At 49.1% G+C, this 18,507-nt stretch overlaps 1 protein-coding gene across 2 annotated transcripts in view; it reads left to right on the top strand.

Annotated features, from left to right (window-relative positions):
• The window catches only part of ACLY (ATP citrate lyase), a 42,368-nt gene that overhangs the window by 16,953 nt on the left and 6,908 nt on the right, over positions 1-18,507 (top strand). The window contains exons 13-23 of one of the 2 annotated variants that reach the window (XM_058560969.1): positions 446-536; positions 1,661-1,690; positions 4,353-4,494; positions 4,798-4,966; positions 7,360-7,464; positions 8,271-8,467; positions 11,240-11,321; positions 11,961-12,071; positions 15,409-15,536; positions 16,132-16,225; positions 18,137-18,291. In XM_058560969.1, the coding sequence (XP_058416952.1) occupies positions 446-536; positions 1,661-1,690; positions 4,353-4,494; positions 4,798-4,966; positions 7,360-7,464; positions 8,271-8,467; positions 11,240-11,321; positions 11,961-12,071; positions 15,409-15,536; positions 16,132-16,225; positions 18,137-18,291 (1,304 nt within the window). The remainder of the gene's footprint in view (positions 1-445; positions 537-1,660; positions 1,691-4,352; positions 4,495-4,797; positions 4,967-7,359; positions 7,465-8,270; positions 8,468-11,239; positions 11,322-11,960; positions 12,072-15,408; positions 15,537-16,131; positions 16,226-18,136; positions 18,292-18,507) is intronic. The other variant, XM_058560970.1, reaches the window with a different exon arrangement.

The raw sequence follows: 18,507 nt of genomic DNA, 5'->3' as shown, positions 1-18,507 counted from the left end.
CTGCCATGCCGTCTGTGTCACTCCCTTGCACCCCCATCCTATCCAGGACATAGTGCTCCTCCTCTGTCCCTACTGATTTGGGGACGTTGGAGAAATTCGGGGAGAAGGTAGTACGTGGTTGGTTTCTGGATCTCTGCCAGGTTTCCTCTGCCCCAGTCAAGGTGTATAATGGAAAGACCAGAAGGTTTAAATCAGACCTGAGTTCAAATCCTGCTGAGGGAGGTATTGTTCCCGCTCAGAGCCTCAGTTTGCTCATCTGTAGCATGGGGACAATACTAACTCCTATCTCAGAGGGCTGTTAGAATAGTGCTTCTGGAAGCAGCTTTTAAAGAACAGTGCTGTACATAGTTCTCGTTATCTGATTTCTTTGGGGCCTTAAGGACAAATGACCTTTTTTCCCAGCTGCTACCTGTGATTCTTGCTCTCTGTCCTTGTCCCACCCTAGACTCCAGCCCCCAGCAGGACGGCGTCTTTTTCTGAGTCCAGGGCTGATGAAGTGGCACCTGCAAAGAAGGCCAAGCCTGCCATGCCACAAGGTAACTTCCAGCGGTTTCAGGCACTTCCTGTCCCCCTTCCCTTTCTGGGCCCTGCTGGGCCAGCAGAGGCAGGTGGCAAGTGGTTTGGGCTTTGCTGTGAGAGTGGGTGTGGGGTGTGGTTATGGGAACAGGATATGTGGATGTGATGAATCGAGCCTTCTCTGTGGGCTCTCCTGGTGCTGAGGACCCATGCTGTACCTGGGCCACCTCTCTCCCCACTGTCTTCTCTGCCACCTGCTTATTTCCTGTGGGGGTGTGTGAGCTGGGCAGGGAGGCTGTGGAGGAGACAGGGCTGCGGAAAGACCAGGAGGTGGGAAGGTCTCCCAGGCTCTCCGCCAAAATGGAGCCCAGGAGCCTGGAGCTCAGGATGGCAGAGCAAACCCCTACATCAGTGGTTCCTGACCTCCCCCATTATCCTGGGGCTCCTGCAAAGGCGTTTCCTTCCTGTGAGCCCATCATAAGAACACACGGTGTCTGCCAGCCCATCTGTATTTGCCTACTTTGTCTCTCTGTCCTCTGGTTCATCAGTGACGTGATCCCTGCCAGCCAGCCCTTGTAACCAGTGTTAAATGACTGGCATTAGTTAGCAGTGGGCTGCTGTGGTCTGTGCAGCCTCTTCCTGGTACAGACAGAACGTGCTGAAGGCGTTTTGTGAAATAGTGACACTGGCTCCAGGCACTCAAGATGGGAAGCCACTGCCCTGTAGTCCCCAAACCAGCAGCTTTGTCCACAGCGCAGAATGATAGGTCCAACCCCACGCTGGCCTAATCATCTTATTGTGCTTCATGAGGACAAAACAGGATTGGCATTAAGAGGGTAGGACTGGGCCAGCTGTCCCTCCAGAGGGCTGGGGGGATGTTCAGCACACCCTCCAAGCCTTCATGACGCCCCTACCCCTCTCCCTGCCCCCTTTTTCCTTTGTCCTTTCTTGCTTCCGCTCTGCTGATCAGTCTCTCTCCTCTTCTGTCGGCTTGACTCCTGTCTATTGTGGAATAGACGGAGACGGTGAGGGCATCAGCCCTACAAGGCTTGTCCATGGGACCCTTCCCTCTTCCCATCGTCTCCCTCCAAAACCTCTAGCCATCAGCGGGTCACTCAGTTGCCTTGGTCATTTTCTTTAACAGATTCAGTCCCAAGTCCAAGATCCCTGCAAGGTAGGATGCCCCCGCCCACCCCAGCTCCACGTGTGGCTTGTTGAGCAGTTTACAGTCCTACTGTGTGCTTCGTTTCCCCCTCCCCAGTGGGTTGCAGTGTTGTCTGGGATATTTTCTGTGCCTGCCTCAGTGTGGCCTGCCCTCAAGTCCTAGTCTTCGCTCTCCCTCCCTTCCCAGTGCTGCTTAGTCTGAGCCCCCACTCAGCACTCTCCTGGCCGTGAGGCTGTCTCTGGCTCTGCATAGGGAGGGGGTGGAGAGCGCAGGAGGAGCCAGAGCCAGGCCCACGGCCTTGGAGAGTGGAATGGTGCCCAGGAGGGAGGGTTGTCCTGGGAAGGAGGGAGCCATCGAAACTGAAGGGGGCGTGGCAGAGCGCAGTGGGTGAGGAGGGGGCCACGGACCACCCCGATTCTTATCTGTGTCTCATGATGTCTTCCTTTCCTTACTTTTCCCGCCTCAGCCTCACCACTGCTGACTTCATCCCAGAGCTCCCAATACCAGGGACAAGTTTAGATTTATCTCCAGTTTGGGTGGACGACAGGATAGAGAAGGAGAGAGAGAGAAACTCGAAGGATGTGCAGTCAGTCTGTAGAAGGGATCTGGGCTTTGTCTGGTGTATGAGGTCACTGTTTACGATGGACGTTTTCTGAGCATGCTCACGTGTGTTCACGCATGCTCACACGTACATGCACAGACACACACCTTCACCAATGACCGAGGTGAATAGATTCATCATTTCAAAGCATCAGTGGTTCCATTTAACTTCTGACATTCACAGCTGTGGGAAATTTCACCCTGGGGCAGGGGAGTCTTTTGGTGATGACATTTGACCCCTTGCGAAGGAGAGGGAAGGAGTAACTAGGCAGGGTTGCTGATGTCCCCCAGAAAGGCCAGGAATACAGTCCTCTGACCATGTGCCTTTAATGCCTACATTTTCTGCCTCTGACAAGATCCATTGTTAGTAAAAGAGCAGAGCTGAGGCTGAGCCCTTGCAGAGAGAACAGGGCCGAGTCTCTTAGAGAGTTCTTCCATCCAAGGGGAGGGGTTGTTCTTCCCATCAGTCCCTTGGCTGTGCTGAGAAGTGGGAGGGAGGACAGATTGTGCTGGGGCGAGTCCTCCCCTCAGTGGGGCCAGAGGAGGAGCCTGGGTTGGGGGTGCTTAGCCCCCGGATCAGAGGTTCCCTAGGAGGCCTCCCTGCTGCTGGTAGGCTGAGAGTTGTCCCCTTCGGCTTTGACTTCTCTGTGCTCGAGGTGGTGAGCACTCCAGTTCTGCCCTTTTCGTGCTGGAGATGCAGGTGGGTTTGTAGAGATTGCAGGCTTTGTCCTAATTTCTGTAGCCTCTTGGGTGGACAGATGTGTGTATGTGCGGATGAGCACATGCTGATGTGGGCGTGGGCTCCCCCGAGAACGGGGAGTGGTGGGGCCACACTGGCTTACATTCCTCCTCCTCAGCTGCACAAATGAGTTGCATCTTAAGTTAGCATGTAATCCTGGCTCTGATGCTTGATGACCTAGGATCTCCATCATTTGGCATCTCTGGGCTTTCATTTCCAGAGACTGGGAAGTGAGGAACTGGATTAGGTGGCTTCCCTTGTTCTGTGATCTCATGTCTCATCGGAGCCCAGATGAGTCTGGGTGACAGTAAATCCCACGTATTTGCAACATCAGGAGGCTTCTTTCATGAGAAGCTTTTGGCTGATGGAAGAGGTACGCCCGCGGAGTGATGAGAATCCTACGTGCTTTGGGAAAGTGATCTCTTGTATTTATTTAATCAGACCTTGAACTCGGTTAGTAAAGCCTGCACTAGTATAGTAGGTTCGTTAGTACCAGCTGCCACTGAGCTGGGTGCACTGTTTCGCCTGGGGGAGCTGATGAGAAGCTCCCCTGGGGGCTACTTCCCTCCACAGAGTGGTGGAGGAGCCTCGCCCTCCAGGCTGAGGAATGCACTTCTGCCAGCGTCTTTTGCTCCCTCCTTCTTCCCCTGACCTCTTTCCTGCCTACTGAAGAGCTCGTCTCAGAGCAGGAAGGAGCTGCCTGGTAGAGGGAGGAGGACCGGAGGAATAGCCAGTGTGCTGCCCCTGCCCCCACCCGTGCTGGAGCCCAGGCCGGAACCTCAGTTACAGATGAGGCTGCAGCAAACCTCTTCCTGGGACCCGCACTGACCTGGAGTCATGAGAATTCAAATCCTGACCCGAGCTATTTTATATCCAGCTTTACAGGTGATAAGTATTGGGGGGGAGTTGTTGAAAGTCCTGTGGCCACCAAAATTGGGAGAGCTTAACATTTTTTTCCAGTGACTTTAAAAATAATTTATCAAGCCCCCAGGAGGCCAATTACACGCCTTCCTGTGAAACTGAGCGGTCCTGTAGGAATTCTCCACTTGTGGGCCGTTCTCTGCATACAGAGTCCTTTCTCTGTTCATTGCTGAGCTGTTTACCAGCCAAGCAGGTCCTCTGAGCTCTTTTTTCTCTCCTGCTACCTCTTCCTAGAAGAAATCAAGGCACCTCTTCCCCGAGTTCTCAGGATTCCATTGTCTTGACATTCCTTTGCGGTTTTGATGAGCCAGCCTCCTTGGCCTTGGGGCGCGGAGGGGTCTGGCACGTAGCCCCTGCGGGTCTCTGGGGGGTGTGTGTTCGGGGTGCACTCGCTGTGTCTCTGCCCACCAGGAAAGAGCGCCACCCTCTTCAGCCGCCACACCAAGGCTATCGTGTGGGGCATGCAGACCCGGGCCGTGCAGGGCATGCTGGACTTTGACTACGTCTGCTCCCGAGACGAGCCCTCGGTGGCTGCCATGGTCTACCCTTTCACGTGAGTCACACCATGGCAGGGAGGCTGGAGATGGCTGCCCAGCGGGATTTCCTCATTTAATCTCCTCCCTCTCTCAGACCAAGCTCGGCGTGCAGCTAGGTTATCCCCTTTGCTAGGGAAGCGGCTGCCCGCCTCAGACAAGGGCAATCAGTATTCCTGGGGGGTCTTTTCCTGCAGACGGAAACTCTTGGAGGGCAGAGACCTGCCTTTCCACCTTCCAGGGGAAACTCCTCCCCTCAGCCTCCCCCTCCCCAGCCCTGACAGCTTGAGGGTGTCCTGACCCCTCCTCCACCTTTCTCACAGTGGGGACCACAAGCAGAAGTTTTACTGGGGTCACAAGGAGATCCTGCTCCCTGTCTTCAAGAACATGGCTGATGCCATGAAGAAACACCCAGAGGTGGACGTGCTGATCAACTTTGCCTCTCTCCGCTCTGCCTATGACAGTACCATTGAGACCATGAATTATGCTCAGGTAGATCACTGGGCCCTGGGGTGGGGGGGAGCAGGGAGAGCTCCTGAATGGTGTCCACCATCACTGCGGCGTGGGACAAAGGGCTTCGGACTTGGGACTGGCCAGTGATTTGGTGCAAGCGGTTGGATACCGTTGATCTTCGGAAGGCAGAGTAGTAACTGAGGGCAGGCGCCTGGGAGGGGCTGTTTACCTGGGCTGACAGAGAGTCAGTTCAGGGTCATCTGCGCCTACCAGACCCTCTCTGAGCTTGCTAAGACTGGCTTTAAAAACAGAATCAAGGGCCTGGCCCCATGGCCAAGTGGTTCAAGTTCTGCGCGCTCTGCTTCAGCGGCCCGGGTTTGTGGTTTGGATCGCGGGCACGAACCTATTCCACTCACCAGCCATGCAGTGAAGGTGTCCCTGATACAAAAAATAGAGGAAGACTGGCACAGATGTTAGCTCAGGGCTAATCCTCCTCAAGCAAAAGGCAAAAAAAAAGAGGAGGATTGGCAATGGATGTTAGCTCAGGGCAAATCTTCCTCAGCAAAAATAAATAAAAACAATCAAAAGCACTTTATTTCTTATTATAAAATTATTACATATTTATTGTAGAAAAAATTTAAATACTGGTAAATAAAAAGACGAAAATAAAGACCTCAAGTCCCATTTCCCAGAGACATGACTGGTGACGTTTGAGTGTGTTCTTATCCGCACCTCTTTCTGGATTTGAACAAATGGAATAATGTTGTACGTAACTATTTTATGATCCATTTTCTTCAGTTACTCTTTCCACATCAATAAATATTTATTGGCAACATCATTTTTGCTTTTTCAAGTCTTGTGATTAGCACCTTGGATTTACATATATCCGTAATCATTTCTGTGGCATAAATGTCTAGAAGTCAGACTGCTGTGTCAGAATGTGCAGATTTGAAAGCTTTTGCTCCGTCCTGCCCAGGTGCCCTCCAGAGAAGTTGTGTAGACACAAACGCCCATCAGTAGTTTAAGAATGCCTCTTTCCCTGGACCCTTGCCAGCACTAAATGTTTGGATTTTAAAAACATAGATTTGACAAAATGATAGGCATTCTGTGTAATTTGCATATCTTTGACTAACTAAGATGAGCTTTTAAGAACATTTATTGGCCATTTGTATTCTGTGATGTGGCCTCCTCTCCTTTTTCTTTCTATTGAGGTGTTTATCTTTTTTGTTTTTGATTTGTAAGAACCTTTATAGATTAAGATATTGATTCTTCTATCCAAAATTATTGTCTGATCCCAGACTGGCTTAGTTCAGTTTATGACTGGAGAACATAAACTTGTTTTTTTTTGTGTGAGGAAGATCAGCCCTGAGCTAACATCCGATGCCAATCCTCCTCTTTTTGCTGAGGAAGATCGGCCCTGAGCTAACATCCATGCCCATCTTCCTCTACTTTATATGGGACGCCGCCACAGCATGGCTTGATAAGCGGTGCGTTGGTGCGCGCCCGGGATCTGAACCTGCGAACCCCCGGCCGCCAAAGCAGAGCGCGTGCACTTAGCCGCTGCGCCACCGGGCCGGCCCCCATAAACTTGTTTGACATCTAGATGAAGCAAAAACAAAAGCACACCTGCTAAAACTGACCTGCTTTTCTAGTCTAGAGCAGAGGTTAGCAAACTACAGCCCAAGGGCCAAACCTGGCCCTCTGCCTGTTTTTGTAAATGGAGTCTTACTGGAACACAGCCACGCTCATTCATGTATAGATTGTCCACACTGCTTTCGTACTACAAAGACGAAGTTTAGTAGTTGCCACAGAGACCACATGACCAACAAACCTAAAGTACTATCTGGCCCTTCGTAGAAAAAGTTCTCTGGCCTCTGGTCTAGAGTCAGAAATGGTTCTCGATCTTTCCCGCCCACCCCCACCCCCACCCCCTCTAGCTTTCTCCCCTGCCCACTCTCTAGTCTGAGTGTGGAGGCAGCTTGTTCCTGTCATGCACTGGCCTTGTCCTGAGGGGGCATAGAGTCAGAGACTCAGAGGGCACAGTGGAGAAAACCAGAGATAGCTGCTTTATGAGCCGGCGCCAGGACAGGGGGGACAGGTGGGGCTGAGTCTCGTGGGTTTTGGGATGGGAGAGAATATAGTAGCTTTGACTGTAGCAAGTTTTCAGAACATTCGCTCCTGCTTGGTTACTGAATCACTGTGGTGTTAACCAATGGAGATCAGTTTTAGGTGTCCACGCCTCTCTTTTTGGGAGAGGGTTGGCGTGATCAGGATAGGAACAGACCTGTGGGGAGAAGGGTGTGCATATCATTAACATTACTTTGTCCTTAGAGCCTGGAAGGGGCATGGGGTTGGGTTCTTGAATGGTTGCTGCCTTGTTGCCCACCTGAAGCGAAAAAAGTTAACGGAGAGGGACTGTTCTCATCCTCTAGATCCGTACCATCGCCATCATAGCTGAAGGCATCCCTGAGGCCCTCACAAGAAAGCTGATCAAGAAGGCGGACCAGAAGGGCGTGACCATCATTGGACCTGCCACTGTGAGTGTCCCTTCCGGAAAGCCTTTTATGTCAAGGCTATCTTTTTAAGTTCTGGGCCCTCAGGAAGCTCACTTGTTGACTCGTCTCTCTCCCTCCTAGGTTAAAAAGATTTAAAGAGTACCTGCTGAAAGTCAGTCTGTCCATTTCCAGTTAATTTTTTAAAGAGTTCTCTCCTCAGTCCACACCACCTTTATAGTTTTAAGGGGCTAATGAGAAGACTTTGTGTTTTAAGTGTTTGTCCCCCCTCATACAACCATAGCGTAGTCTTTGGTTATTCCTCTAACTAGGAACCAAAGAAAAATCTACCTGGAAACTTTGTTTACCCAAAGGTCTTCACGTAAGAAAAAATTGCTCTGTGAATACTTTTTTGTTTGTTTTTACTCAGTTGTTGCATTAAAAATTTGTCTGAAGCTAAGATTTTTGAACTAAGCAAAGGACCTTTCATTTCAGAGGCATGGGGTGGTTTTGAGCAGAGGCGCACACCTGTGTTATACACCTTTACTGGGAGCTGTCGCCCTTTTAGAGCAAAGGAGGTGACTTAACCCTAAGTACCCATATCTGAATCTGTAGCAGTAAGCCATGTTTTACAGATAAGGCTCTCTTTTTTCTGTGTAACGTCTCTTGGGGGAGAGGAGACTCTTCCTAAGCAGGAAACCCAAAGTGCAGGTGTTAGCTCTCTTGGTCATTTTCTCCCAGCCTGGCCAGCGTGGGCTGGGCAGGTAATACCGGGCTCTGTGATTCCCCTGAGTTCTGTGGTCCATCAGGAGCTCCCTCTTCCTCCCTGACTGCTGTTTCTGCCCCTGCAGGTTGGAGGCATCAAGCCCGGGTGCTTTAAGATTGGGAATACGGGTGGGATGCTGGACAACATCCTGGCCTCCAAGCTGTACCGCCCTGGCAGCGTGGCCTACGTCTCGCGTTCTGGGGGCATGTCCAACGAGCTCAACAATATCATCTCTCGGACCACAGATGGCGTCTATGAGGGCGTGGCCATTGGCGGGGACAGGTGATCAGCTGGGGGGGCCAAGGGGACCTCCCACACTGAGAACAGCAGGCTGGGAGACGGTGCCCTGAGTCCTCCAATCTCTGCTTACTGCCACTGGGTTCCAGGCATAGGAATGTTGCTTAAGTCCATAAAGTGAGACATCTCTCCTCTTGTCTCAGGACTGACGTGAGCCTAAAATCAGGAAATACAGGGAAAGTTGTTTTTAAAAGGCGTTTTGGGGGCTGGCCCAGTGGTGTAATGCTTAAGTGCGCGTGCTCTGCTTCAGTGGCCCAAGGGTTCGCAGGTTCGGATCCTGGGCGCACATTGACGCACCGCTTGTCAAGCCACGCTGTGGTGGCGTCCCATATAAAGTAGAGGAAGATGGGCATGGATGTCAGCCCAGGGCCAATGTTCCTCAGCAAAAAAAGAGGAGGATTGGCATTGGATGTTTGCTCAGGGCTAATCTTCTTCACCAAAAAAAAAGGTGTTTGGGCTTTGGGGGTAATTCTGTTTGTTGTCTGAGGTGTGGCCATAGGGAGGCAGCAGAGTGCTTGCTTAGTGGACCAGTTCTGAAATGGGACCAAAGGAGTTCAAATCCGAGTTTCCCTGTTTACCAGGGAGTGCGTCCTGGGCAGGTTACGTACCTTCCCTAGACCTCCATCATCCTTACATTCCAAATGGGTAAAATAATAGCACCCACCTCATGGGGTTGTTGGGAGGATTAAATGAGGTAATATATATAAAGTGGCTAACACAGGGCCTGGCGCAGTGAGTACTCAGTAAGTGTTAAGGTAGTTAGTAATTGCGAGAGGAAAAGCTCTATTCCTTTACTCTCTATTGCCACCACACTCACATTTCTGGCCAGCAAATGTGTAGTCGTTTTCCCCACACCAAGCAGTTTTCCATTTCTCTGCAGACACCAACTGGGTGTCCTCGAGTTCAGTTCAACTCTGACACTGTCTACCAGGACCGGCGTCAGTTCCCACAGGGCAAGGGCTCAGTCCCACAAGACTGCACTCCCAGCCCCCTCTTCAGATGCCAATCACAAGTCCGGGCCTTTGGTACTTCTGACTGACTGGCTATAAAGCAGGGATTCCCATGACCCCCTCCTCGGGTTTGATGATTTGCTAAAATGGCTCACAGAACTCAGGAAACGTTTACTTACTCACTCACCAGTTTATTATGAAAGGATACAGCTCAGGAACAACCAGATGGAAGAGACGCACAGGGCAAGTGATAGGGGCAGTGCATGGAGCTTCCATGCATTCTGTGGGTCCACTACCCTCCCAGCACCTTGGTGTGGTCACTAACCCGAAGCTCTCCAACCCCCATACTTGAGGGATTTTTATGGAGGCTTCATCATGTAGGCCATTAACTCCATTTCTAGCCCGTCTCCTTTCTCTGGAGAATGGGAGTGGGGCTGAAAGTTCCAAGCTTCTAATCATGGCTTGGGCTTTCTGGTGACCAGCCCCCATCTAGGAGCCCACCAAGAGTGGCCTCATTAGAACAAAAGACACTCCTGTCACCCAGGCATTCTGAGGCATTTAGGAGCTCTCTGTAAGATGCTCCTATCACTCCCATTAACTCAGGAAATTACAAGATTTTAGAAACTCTGTGTCAGGAACTGGGGGCAAAGACCAATATACGTATTTCTTATTATTTCACAAGTAATGTCCTCGTCATTTTTGTTAATGAGAACAATAATCAGTAGTACTTAATACCATGGTAAATGTTAGCCATTGCTGTTTATTATTCCTACTACTAGTTCAGCTCAGAATCAAAAGCTTTTGGGAGAGTGAGTCACCTCGTCAGTCTTCCTAGCTCTCAGATCATTTCAGATGGAGCTAGAGCACCTCAGTGAGCAGGGACTCTCACCGAGGTCTTCAGGCTATGGCCTGGGGAACCCTAGTCCGCGGGTGCTGCCTGACAAAAAGCTTCATGTCAAATAAGTCTGGGCAATGCTGCTTATTATACTGTCCCCGTGGAATTTATAATGCTCTTGAGCATATCAAAAGCACGTGAAGATCTGCAGAGAAGCCTGCGTGGCCTTAAACAGTCCTTTTGCAAACAAACTCATGTGACAGTAGAAAAAAACATACATATAGACCTTGTAGCAATAGCCTGCCATCCTGAGACGTAGTTTGCACATTGTATTAATTATCTATTGCTGTGTAAAAAAAAAATCTCCCCAAAACAAAGTGGTGTCAAACAACAATAAATGTTTATCCTCAAGGTTGTGGTCAGACATCAGCAGGGCTGCAGTCAGAGGAGGTGGCTCATCCTTGTGGCTGGCAAGGTGGTTCTTCTCTGTGGGCTTCTCCACAGGCTGCTTGGAGTCCTGAGGACTTGGCCGGCTTCCGCCAGAGTGAGGGATTCAGAGAGTGCCAGGAAGAAGCTATTCTTTTTATAACCCTGCCTTGGAAGTCAATATCATAGAATCCTCCTGCCACATTCCGTTCATTAGAAACTAATCATTAAATCCAACCCATATTCAAGAGGAGAGGCATGAGGTTCCGCCTTTTTAAAGGAATTTTTGGACATGTGCTCTCCAGGCCTCTCTTACTGCCAGGCGTACCTCTCTGGGCTTATTACTTCTTCTTCCCTCTCTCCCCTCTCTTCCCCGTGCTTCATTTACTGCCTCCTCCCCGCCCTAGTAGTCCTAAGGCATCTCCGGAGCCTCCCTGGGCATCCACGCCATGAAAACCCCAGTGTTCCTAGTACACACGTGCTTCCACACCTGTACGCACACCTCCCTACGTCTTCTGACCCCGTGTGCCCCACTGCTCTCCCCAGGTACCCCGGCTCGACATTTATGGATCATGTGTTACGTTACCAGGACACTCAGGGAGTCAAAATGATTGTGGTTCTCGGAGAGGTAAGCTATTTTTTTTTTTTTTAATTTTTTTATTTTTCTGATTGCAACAGTAATGTATGATCTCAGTTTTTAAAAAAATTCATGCATTTTGGTTATATATGACTTAAAAGGACCGTCCCTGGTAATCACACTCTGTAGACTCTGGGCCTAGGGGTTGTCACTCTTAACACTGCTGTGTTTGTTCATGAAAAAGGAGTTCTTGCCTCCCAGTGGCACAAGACATTTTAGTGCCAATAAAGGAGAAACTTTGCACTGGCTAGCCATGTCTACCTGGCGGGCAGTGGATAGATGATTGGAATAAAAAGTGTGTTTCTTTAAATTTGGGAGAGCCTTATAACCCCATCCCTTGCTTATGCCTCTGATCAGGTCTAGTCCTCAATCATCCTTAGATCAGGAAGGGGGGATTCCAGGGACTCTCCTGGAATACCCATCTCTTCCTTACATCTGATCTCCATCTCCCAGGCTATTATTTGCTAAAGCCATGTCCCCTCGTTTTCTAGCCAGGTCGTAACTCAGGACCCTTGTTGACTCTGGCCCCTCCCGATTTGGGACAGACCTTCCTGCTGCATTGCTGCTCTTGGAGCACTCAGGATGGGTCCCACTAACCTGTGGGCTTTCTCTGTCCCTGTTCATCGGCAGATAGGGGGCACTGAGGAGTATAAGATCTGCCGGGGCATCCAGGAGGGCCGCATCACCAAGCCCGTGGTCTGCTGGTGCATCGGGACCTGTGCCACCATGTTCTCCTCCGAGGTACGCTGGGACAGTCACTCCTGGGCAGGGGGCTGGGAAGCCAAGAGGGGCATTTGAGGTGAACCGTGTGGTTATCTTAATAATCAGCTAGTTCCTCCGATGAACGTTTGTTACTTGCTTGGTTACTACAAGGTCCAGCTGGGGCCCTGCTCGCTAGGAGCTGAAATTGAGTTGGTGGAGACAAATCAATCAGCACATCAAGGCCAGATCAAAGCTCTGAGTCCCTACTTGGAGTAGGAGCAACCTGCTGACTGGGGGAGTTGAGAAGGATTCAGTGAGAAGGGGATGCTTGAACTGCATCTTAAGGGATGAGAAGAGTTTGCTGAGTGAAAAGGAGGCCGAGGAGGGAGAGGACACACCCCAGGCGCAGAGCTGGGCGGGGTGTGTGAGAAGTTCTCTGTGGGGACGAGGAGAGGAGGTTTGTTCTGCGTGTGTTAACGTGATAGAATGTATGCAAGTGCCTGGCGGCAGATGGTAAATGCAGCACGTAAGAGATGTTAGATGCACTCGCCTGCTGGGAATGATAAGCCAGACTTTAGCCCCTGTGCCCTAGCTTAGAGAATCCTGTCTTGAAGATGGCCCATCCAGTGATGATGAGACTGAGGAAGCTGCGACTTGTCCCCAGTCAGTTCATCAATGAATAAGTCAGTTCATCCCTCCAGGTGGAAGGCCTTGTCCACGTGCTATGTATATATGAAGGGAAAACTTGGCCTTCAAGGCTTCCTGCAACAATGATAGTCCCCGCGCGTAAACCTCAGTTCTTCCTCCCAGTGAGCCTGGGTCATGCTGTTCTTCCTCCCTAGACTGCTTGCCTTTCCCCTTCAGATTCCTGCCCACCTCAGAGTGGCAATATTTGTCCGGCTGTAAAATGCAGCCTTTGAACCAGCAGTTCCATTTCCACAAATTTATTCTACGGGTATGTGTGCAAAATATTTCAGAGTATATGTACAAGGATACTGCAGTGTTGTAATGGCAAAAAATGGAAACAATCTAAATGCTGGTCAGGAGGGGACTGTGTCATTATGGTACAGCCATGTAACGCAAGACTGGGCAAGCAGAAGAATGAGGTGGATCTTGATAAGTCAGTGTAGAAAGAGTAAGATATGTTAAATCTAAGAAATGGTGGGGTGCGGTAAATGCTTATAATAGGATTCATTTTGGTAAGTATTAACTCTGTGTGTGTGTGTATTTTTTTCCAAGTAGGTAAAAGGGGAGGGGGCGGCTCGCGGAGACCTGCCCATCTTTCAGGGATGAGCCCTACTTTCATAGGCTTGAGAATCAGCTTTGGTGGCTCTCTCTGACCGGGGCAAGTCACTTAGCCTCTCTGTATCTCAGTTTCCTGCAGTGTAAAACGGGATGATACAGGGTTGTTGTGTGGGCTTAAATAAGAAAGTAATTGTAAAGGTCTGGCACACACAAGTCTTAGCAACTGTTCATCTCCATTCTTCAATCCACTTATTCCAGGAAGCTGTTCCTGATTCTCTTTCTTCTTGACTGCTTTCCCCTCCACCCCAACAGCTGAAAATAATTCCTTCCTCCCCCTCCATTGTTTGTCTTACCCAACTTTGCATTCCCATCCCTCCACCTCCCCACCCCACTATGCTGAGGACATCACCTCCACGAGGGCAAGGACCTTGCTCTTCTGTTTCTGGCTGAGTGCTCATCATCGTCCTATGGCTAGGGCAGGTCCTCAAGAGGTGCTTTGTTTTTTAATTTATTTTTTAAACTTCCTTTATGAAATTTCAAGCATACTTGCATACTTACATACAAATGTAGAATAATACAGTAACTGTTCAGCTAATAGGTGATTTTTGAATTCTGAACAGGTCACATGACCTTGCAGAACTTTCTGCCCTATGGAGGAGATACGATAGGTACACAACTAAATCTCCACCCATTGGCACCTGAGACAGCTCTTCGGGAAAATGAATTAAGAACTGGGGGATGGGAGTAGAGACAAGGGGGTATGGGTAAGGTGGCATTTTTCAGACGCATGTTCCACAAAACACTGGTCCTGTAGCGATGTCCTCAAAAAAAACAAACCAAACAAACAGGGAAATAAGAGAGCTTCCGTGCATTATGAACATGCAGTATAATCGATCTCCCTTTTAAAATTTTTGGTTTTAGTTTTGAGATATCTCAGACTTAAACTTGTTTAACTTCCTTGAACCAAGTGTTTTCTCAGTTTATTCAAGTGCAGAATCCCTTCTCCTTCCCACCCCGTCCACCCATGCAGATTAAGTCCTACAAAAAATGCATTGGGAACCCGTTGTGAGGCCTGTGTTTTTAAGTGCCACTACCAGAGCAGCGGTCCCTAACCTTTTCAACAGTTAAGGCCCCTTTTGTTACATTTAGTGGTTAAGAGCACAGTCAAAGGTTAAATTGCTTGGTTTCAAATGCTACCACATACCACCTGTGTGGCCTTGGGCAAGTTACTTTACCCCTCTGTGCTTCCATTTCCTGTTTTATAGGAGACAGTCAGAGCTACTGGAAGATTAAATGAGTAAAGCTCTTAGAAAAGTGCCTGGATGTAGTGGGTGTTATTTAAACAGTTCAAGTATCATGATTCCCCACTACACCCCACCCTAAGTCGGGGTTTTGTACCAGATGTTTCATTAGGTTAATTCCTTTTCCCCAGGGCTTGATCAAAGACATTTACCACTTAGCTCTTCCGATTGGTTTTCTCTTCTCTTGCGCTCACTTCCCATAGCCAGTCAAGCCCTGTGTGCCACTGGATTTATAGTTTACCTCAGTGCATGCTCAGGTGGAAGGGGGCAGTTGCTAATGACTTCAGGAGATTGTTGCTGTGTGGGAGTACAGGCCTACTGGTGCAAAATCTGACTTTTTAAAAGAAGGTGGGAATTTGTATTTTTACATGAAATCTTCTGTTTGTTTGTTTAATATTGGTACATACTTTATAAAAAGTATGTGTGGGACCATCAGATCATGCCTGTGAGCTCAGCTCAGCCTAAGGTTGCCAGCTTGTAACTTCACTTCTCACATGTTGCTCAGAACTCACCCCTATTCTCCATCCCCCTGACCACTGCCCCAGGGGAAGCTGAAGGAAGGTGTTTGTGTAGTTGGGCTGCCAGGCATTGTGTCCTGGTTCCAGGACACCAGCTGTGTGACCTTGAATAAGCTCCTGAACTTCTTCACACCTCAGTTTCCTCATCTGTAAATGAGAGTCATCCATTGTACCTATTTAGTGAGTCTGCTTGAGGCTTGATGAATGAAGTGGTTTATGTAGGGTACAGCCCGTAACTAGTGCTCACATTCCCCAGGAGCCTTTGTTCTGGGGACTAATGAGTCCTGTAAAGTGCCCTCCTTTGCCCTCCAGGTACAGTTTGGCCATGCCGGAGCTTGTGCCAACCAGGCTTCTGAAACTGCAGTAGCCAAGAACCAGGCTTTGAAGGAGGCAGGAGTGTTTGTGCCCCGGAGCTTTGATGAGCTTGGAGAAATCATCCAGTAAGTGGACCCGAGGGAGGATGCCAGCCTCCTGCTCCCTTTCCCAGTCTCTCCTGAGGACAGCAGACTCTCTGATGTGGGGGTATCCGATATTCCTCTTCCGTCTCAGGCATCTAGCACAGCTGTACGATGGTCCAAAATCCTTTCTTTCTCTTTGGCTTTTGTTTTGTTTTTTGTTTATAGAATCAGCAGCTATAGGCTGTTAGGCAGGTTAAACATGTTAAAACATGTTCAGTTTCTGAGCCTACCTACTTGGCATTTAGAAAGGGTCACCTCCGAGTGACTGATGAACAGTTATTGGATATCCTATTGTCTCTTCCCATTCCTCCCTTTGTCCTTGCTTGGCCTCCAGGTTCAGCTTTCTATAAAGCCCATTCAGAGAAAGGGGGCAGGTGCTCTTGGCCAGAACCTGTTTTAATTTAGTTCTCAGGAATTCAACTAGTAAGAATAAGCTACTGACAGGACTGGGTACAGAGATGAAGAAACCTGAAGTGTTTGGGTTGGATGGAGGAGCATTCTTGGGATGGCTTAGAAGAGCCCAGAAGAATAAAATGCACGTGGATCTCTTTTCTCCTGTCCCTTCCCTACCTCCCAGGTCTGTGTACGAGGATCTTGTGGCCAAAGGGGTCATCGTACCTGCTCAGGAGGTGCCACCCCCAACCGTGCCAATGGACTACTCCTGGGCCAGGGTAGGTACCATGTATGTCCCTAATCCCTAACAGCGTGGGCAAGGGAGATTTGGGGGCTAGGCTGGTGAGTTTTGAGTTGATTTGGCTTGAACCCCTAGAAACCGGGCTGGCCCTACCTAACCAGGCTGGTTAGAGCAACCACATGCTCACTGCTCTGGGCTCCAGACCCCACCGCTGAGGGAGCCTTCTCTAAGGGCCTCAGCAGAAAGCACAGGACTGACTCTAGGATTCCACCCTCTCCTTGTGTGCTGGGCCTTGTGAGGTGGCACCTTCTCACCAGTGGTCAGTGGGTCTGATATAGGGCCCAAGAGCGCAAGGGGCAGCGTGTCTCCCACAGCTGTGTGGCCTGACCTGGCAATCGGAGCTGGGACAGACAGTGTCCCCTAGAGTTGTCTGCACTTGCTAAGGGATTTCAGGGGTGAAGCAGAGTGTCCACTCTGCCTAGTTGTCTAAATGGCATAGACGAAGAGCTCGTTTTCTTAATCTACAAGAACTCTTAGAAGTCAATTTTTAAAAGACCCATAACCCATTAGAAAAATGAGTGGGAAATAGACTGTCAAGATGAAAAAATGCTCAGTCTCACTCATTATAAAAGGAACCAGAGTAAAAGCTGTGATAGCAATTTTCCCCATCAGGTCAGCAAAGATAAAAAGTTCTTTGATATGCTGTTTGTGTGGATGTGAAGAAACTATTGATGGGAGTAGAAACTGGCACAGCCTTTCTGAAAGGCAGTTGGGTAACATCAATCAAATTTAAAAGCGCTCATACCTTATGGCTCAGCAACTCCATGTCTAGAAAGCTACTTCAGAGAAATGCTCGCATATACACACAAAGAAACACATTCAAGAATATTTTTCTAGTTGATGATTATCAGTAGAGGAATGGCTAACTTGTAGTATTGTCATGTGATGGGATACTATACAGCAGTTAAAAGGAATGAACTAGATCTATGTATGTGCCGACATTTATGGAGTGAGCTCACATTTACTTAGTAAACAGCATATTATGGGACAGTATATCTATTATGATTATGAAAAATGTATGCAGACAAAACAGTGTTGTATATTCTCCATAGGTCTAGGTACGTATGTAAATATAAGTAGAGAAAGAAAGGTATCCACTAAACTAACACTAAGGCAGAAAACCAAGATGGGGTGGAGGTCAAAGGCAACATAACTTGATCTGTTCTGTTTTAGATTTTTGAAAAGGAGAAGGTATTTATTCATGATACTTTTGTAATTAAAAGCTAACTTAAAAGCATTTTTTAATTAAGGTTCCTCAGGGATAACTGAAGAAATGGGCTTAGACAGAGTTGGCTGATGATACATACCCCCACGTTCCCCAACTCTGGAAACGGGAAATTTAGGAGCTCAGTCCCCTCCCTTTGGGAAAGGCCATGTTGGGGGATCCCCCGTTTCCACAGCCATGTGCCTCGTTATATTTTGGTGGGGGGTTGGCAGTTGTATGTGGAGTGTTTTAAGGTTTTCCCTTGGGACTCCTTCCCTTTCTTAGCCAGGTGACCTTGGGCTGGTGACTGGGCCTCTCTAAGTCTCGTTTCCTCTGCTATAACATGAGGGCTGGTTCTCCTTTGTGAGGTTAAAATGAACCCGTGGATGTCGATGGCTTAGTGCACTGCCTGGCCCCGCAAATGCTCAGTAAAGAACAGAAAGAGTGCTGAGGCTGCGCAGGTGCCATGAGCGTGGCGCTTCTATTTTCTATACCTGAGATGATCTAATAAAAGGGCTTTTGCACCTCTTTCTTGGGAGGAGTTTGTCAGAGTTGTTACTTGGCCGCCAGAATTTAAGACATTCCTTGGGACACTGGTTCTGAGAGCACGGACAGTGGGGCAGTCCTGGAAATATCTCTGTGGTCACCATAGTGCTGCTTCCCTCTGTCCCCATCTCTGCTCAGGAGCTGGGCTTGATCCGCAAACCTGCCTCGTTCATGACCAGCATCTGCGACGAGCGAGGACAGGAGCTCATCTACGCGGGCATGCCCATCACCGAGGTCTTCAAGGAAGAGATGGGCATCGGCGGGGTCCTCGGCCTCCTCTGGTTCCAGAGAAGGTGAGGTGTGGAGGGTAGATCATAGTAGGTCCCTGCAACTGGAGTTAATGATTTTCCCCTAACAAGGGAGTTGGGGTGTGCAGCCTTGGGGAATATGTCCAGGGTCAGTCTTTATGGCCACTGATCAATCAAAAGGCCAGAGGAAAGAGATACAGGCTGTTCCTAAGTCTTCCAAAGACAGAAAGGCCAGTCTCCACCAAGAGAAGTAGAAAGCAG

This window comes from Diceros bicornis, chromosome 18 (genome assembly GCF_020826845.1).
Source record: "Diceros bicornis minor isolate mBicDic1 chromosome 18, mDicBic1.mat.cur, whole genome shotgun sequence".
Lineage (NCBI taxonomy): Eukaryota > Metazoa > Chordata > Mammalia > Perissodactyla > Rhinocerotidae > Diceros > Diceros bicornis.
This window is presented reverse-complemented; position numbering and strand designations above follow the sequence as displayed.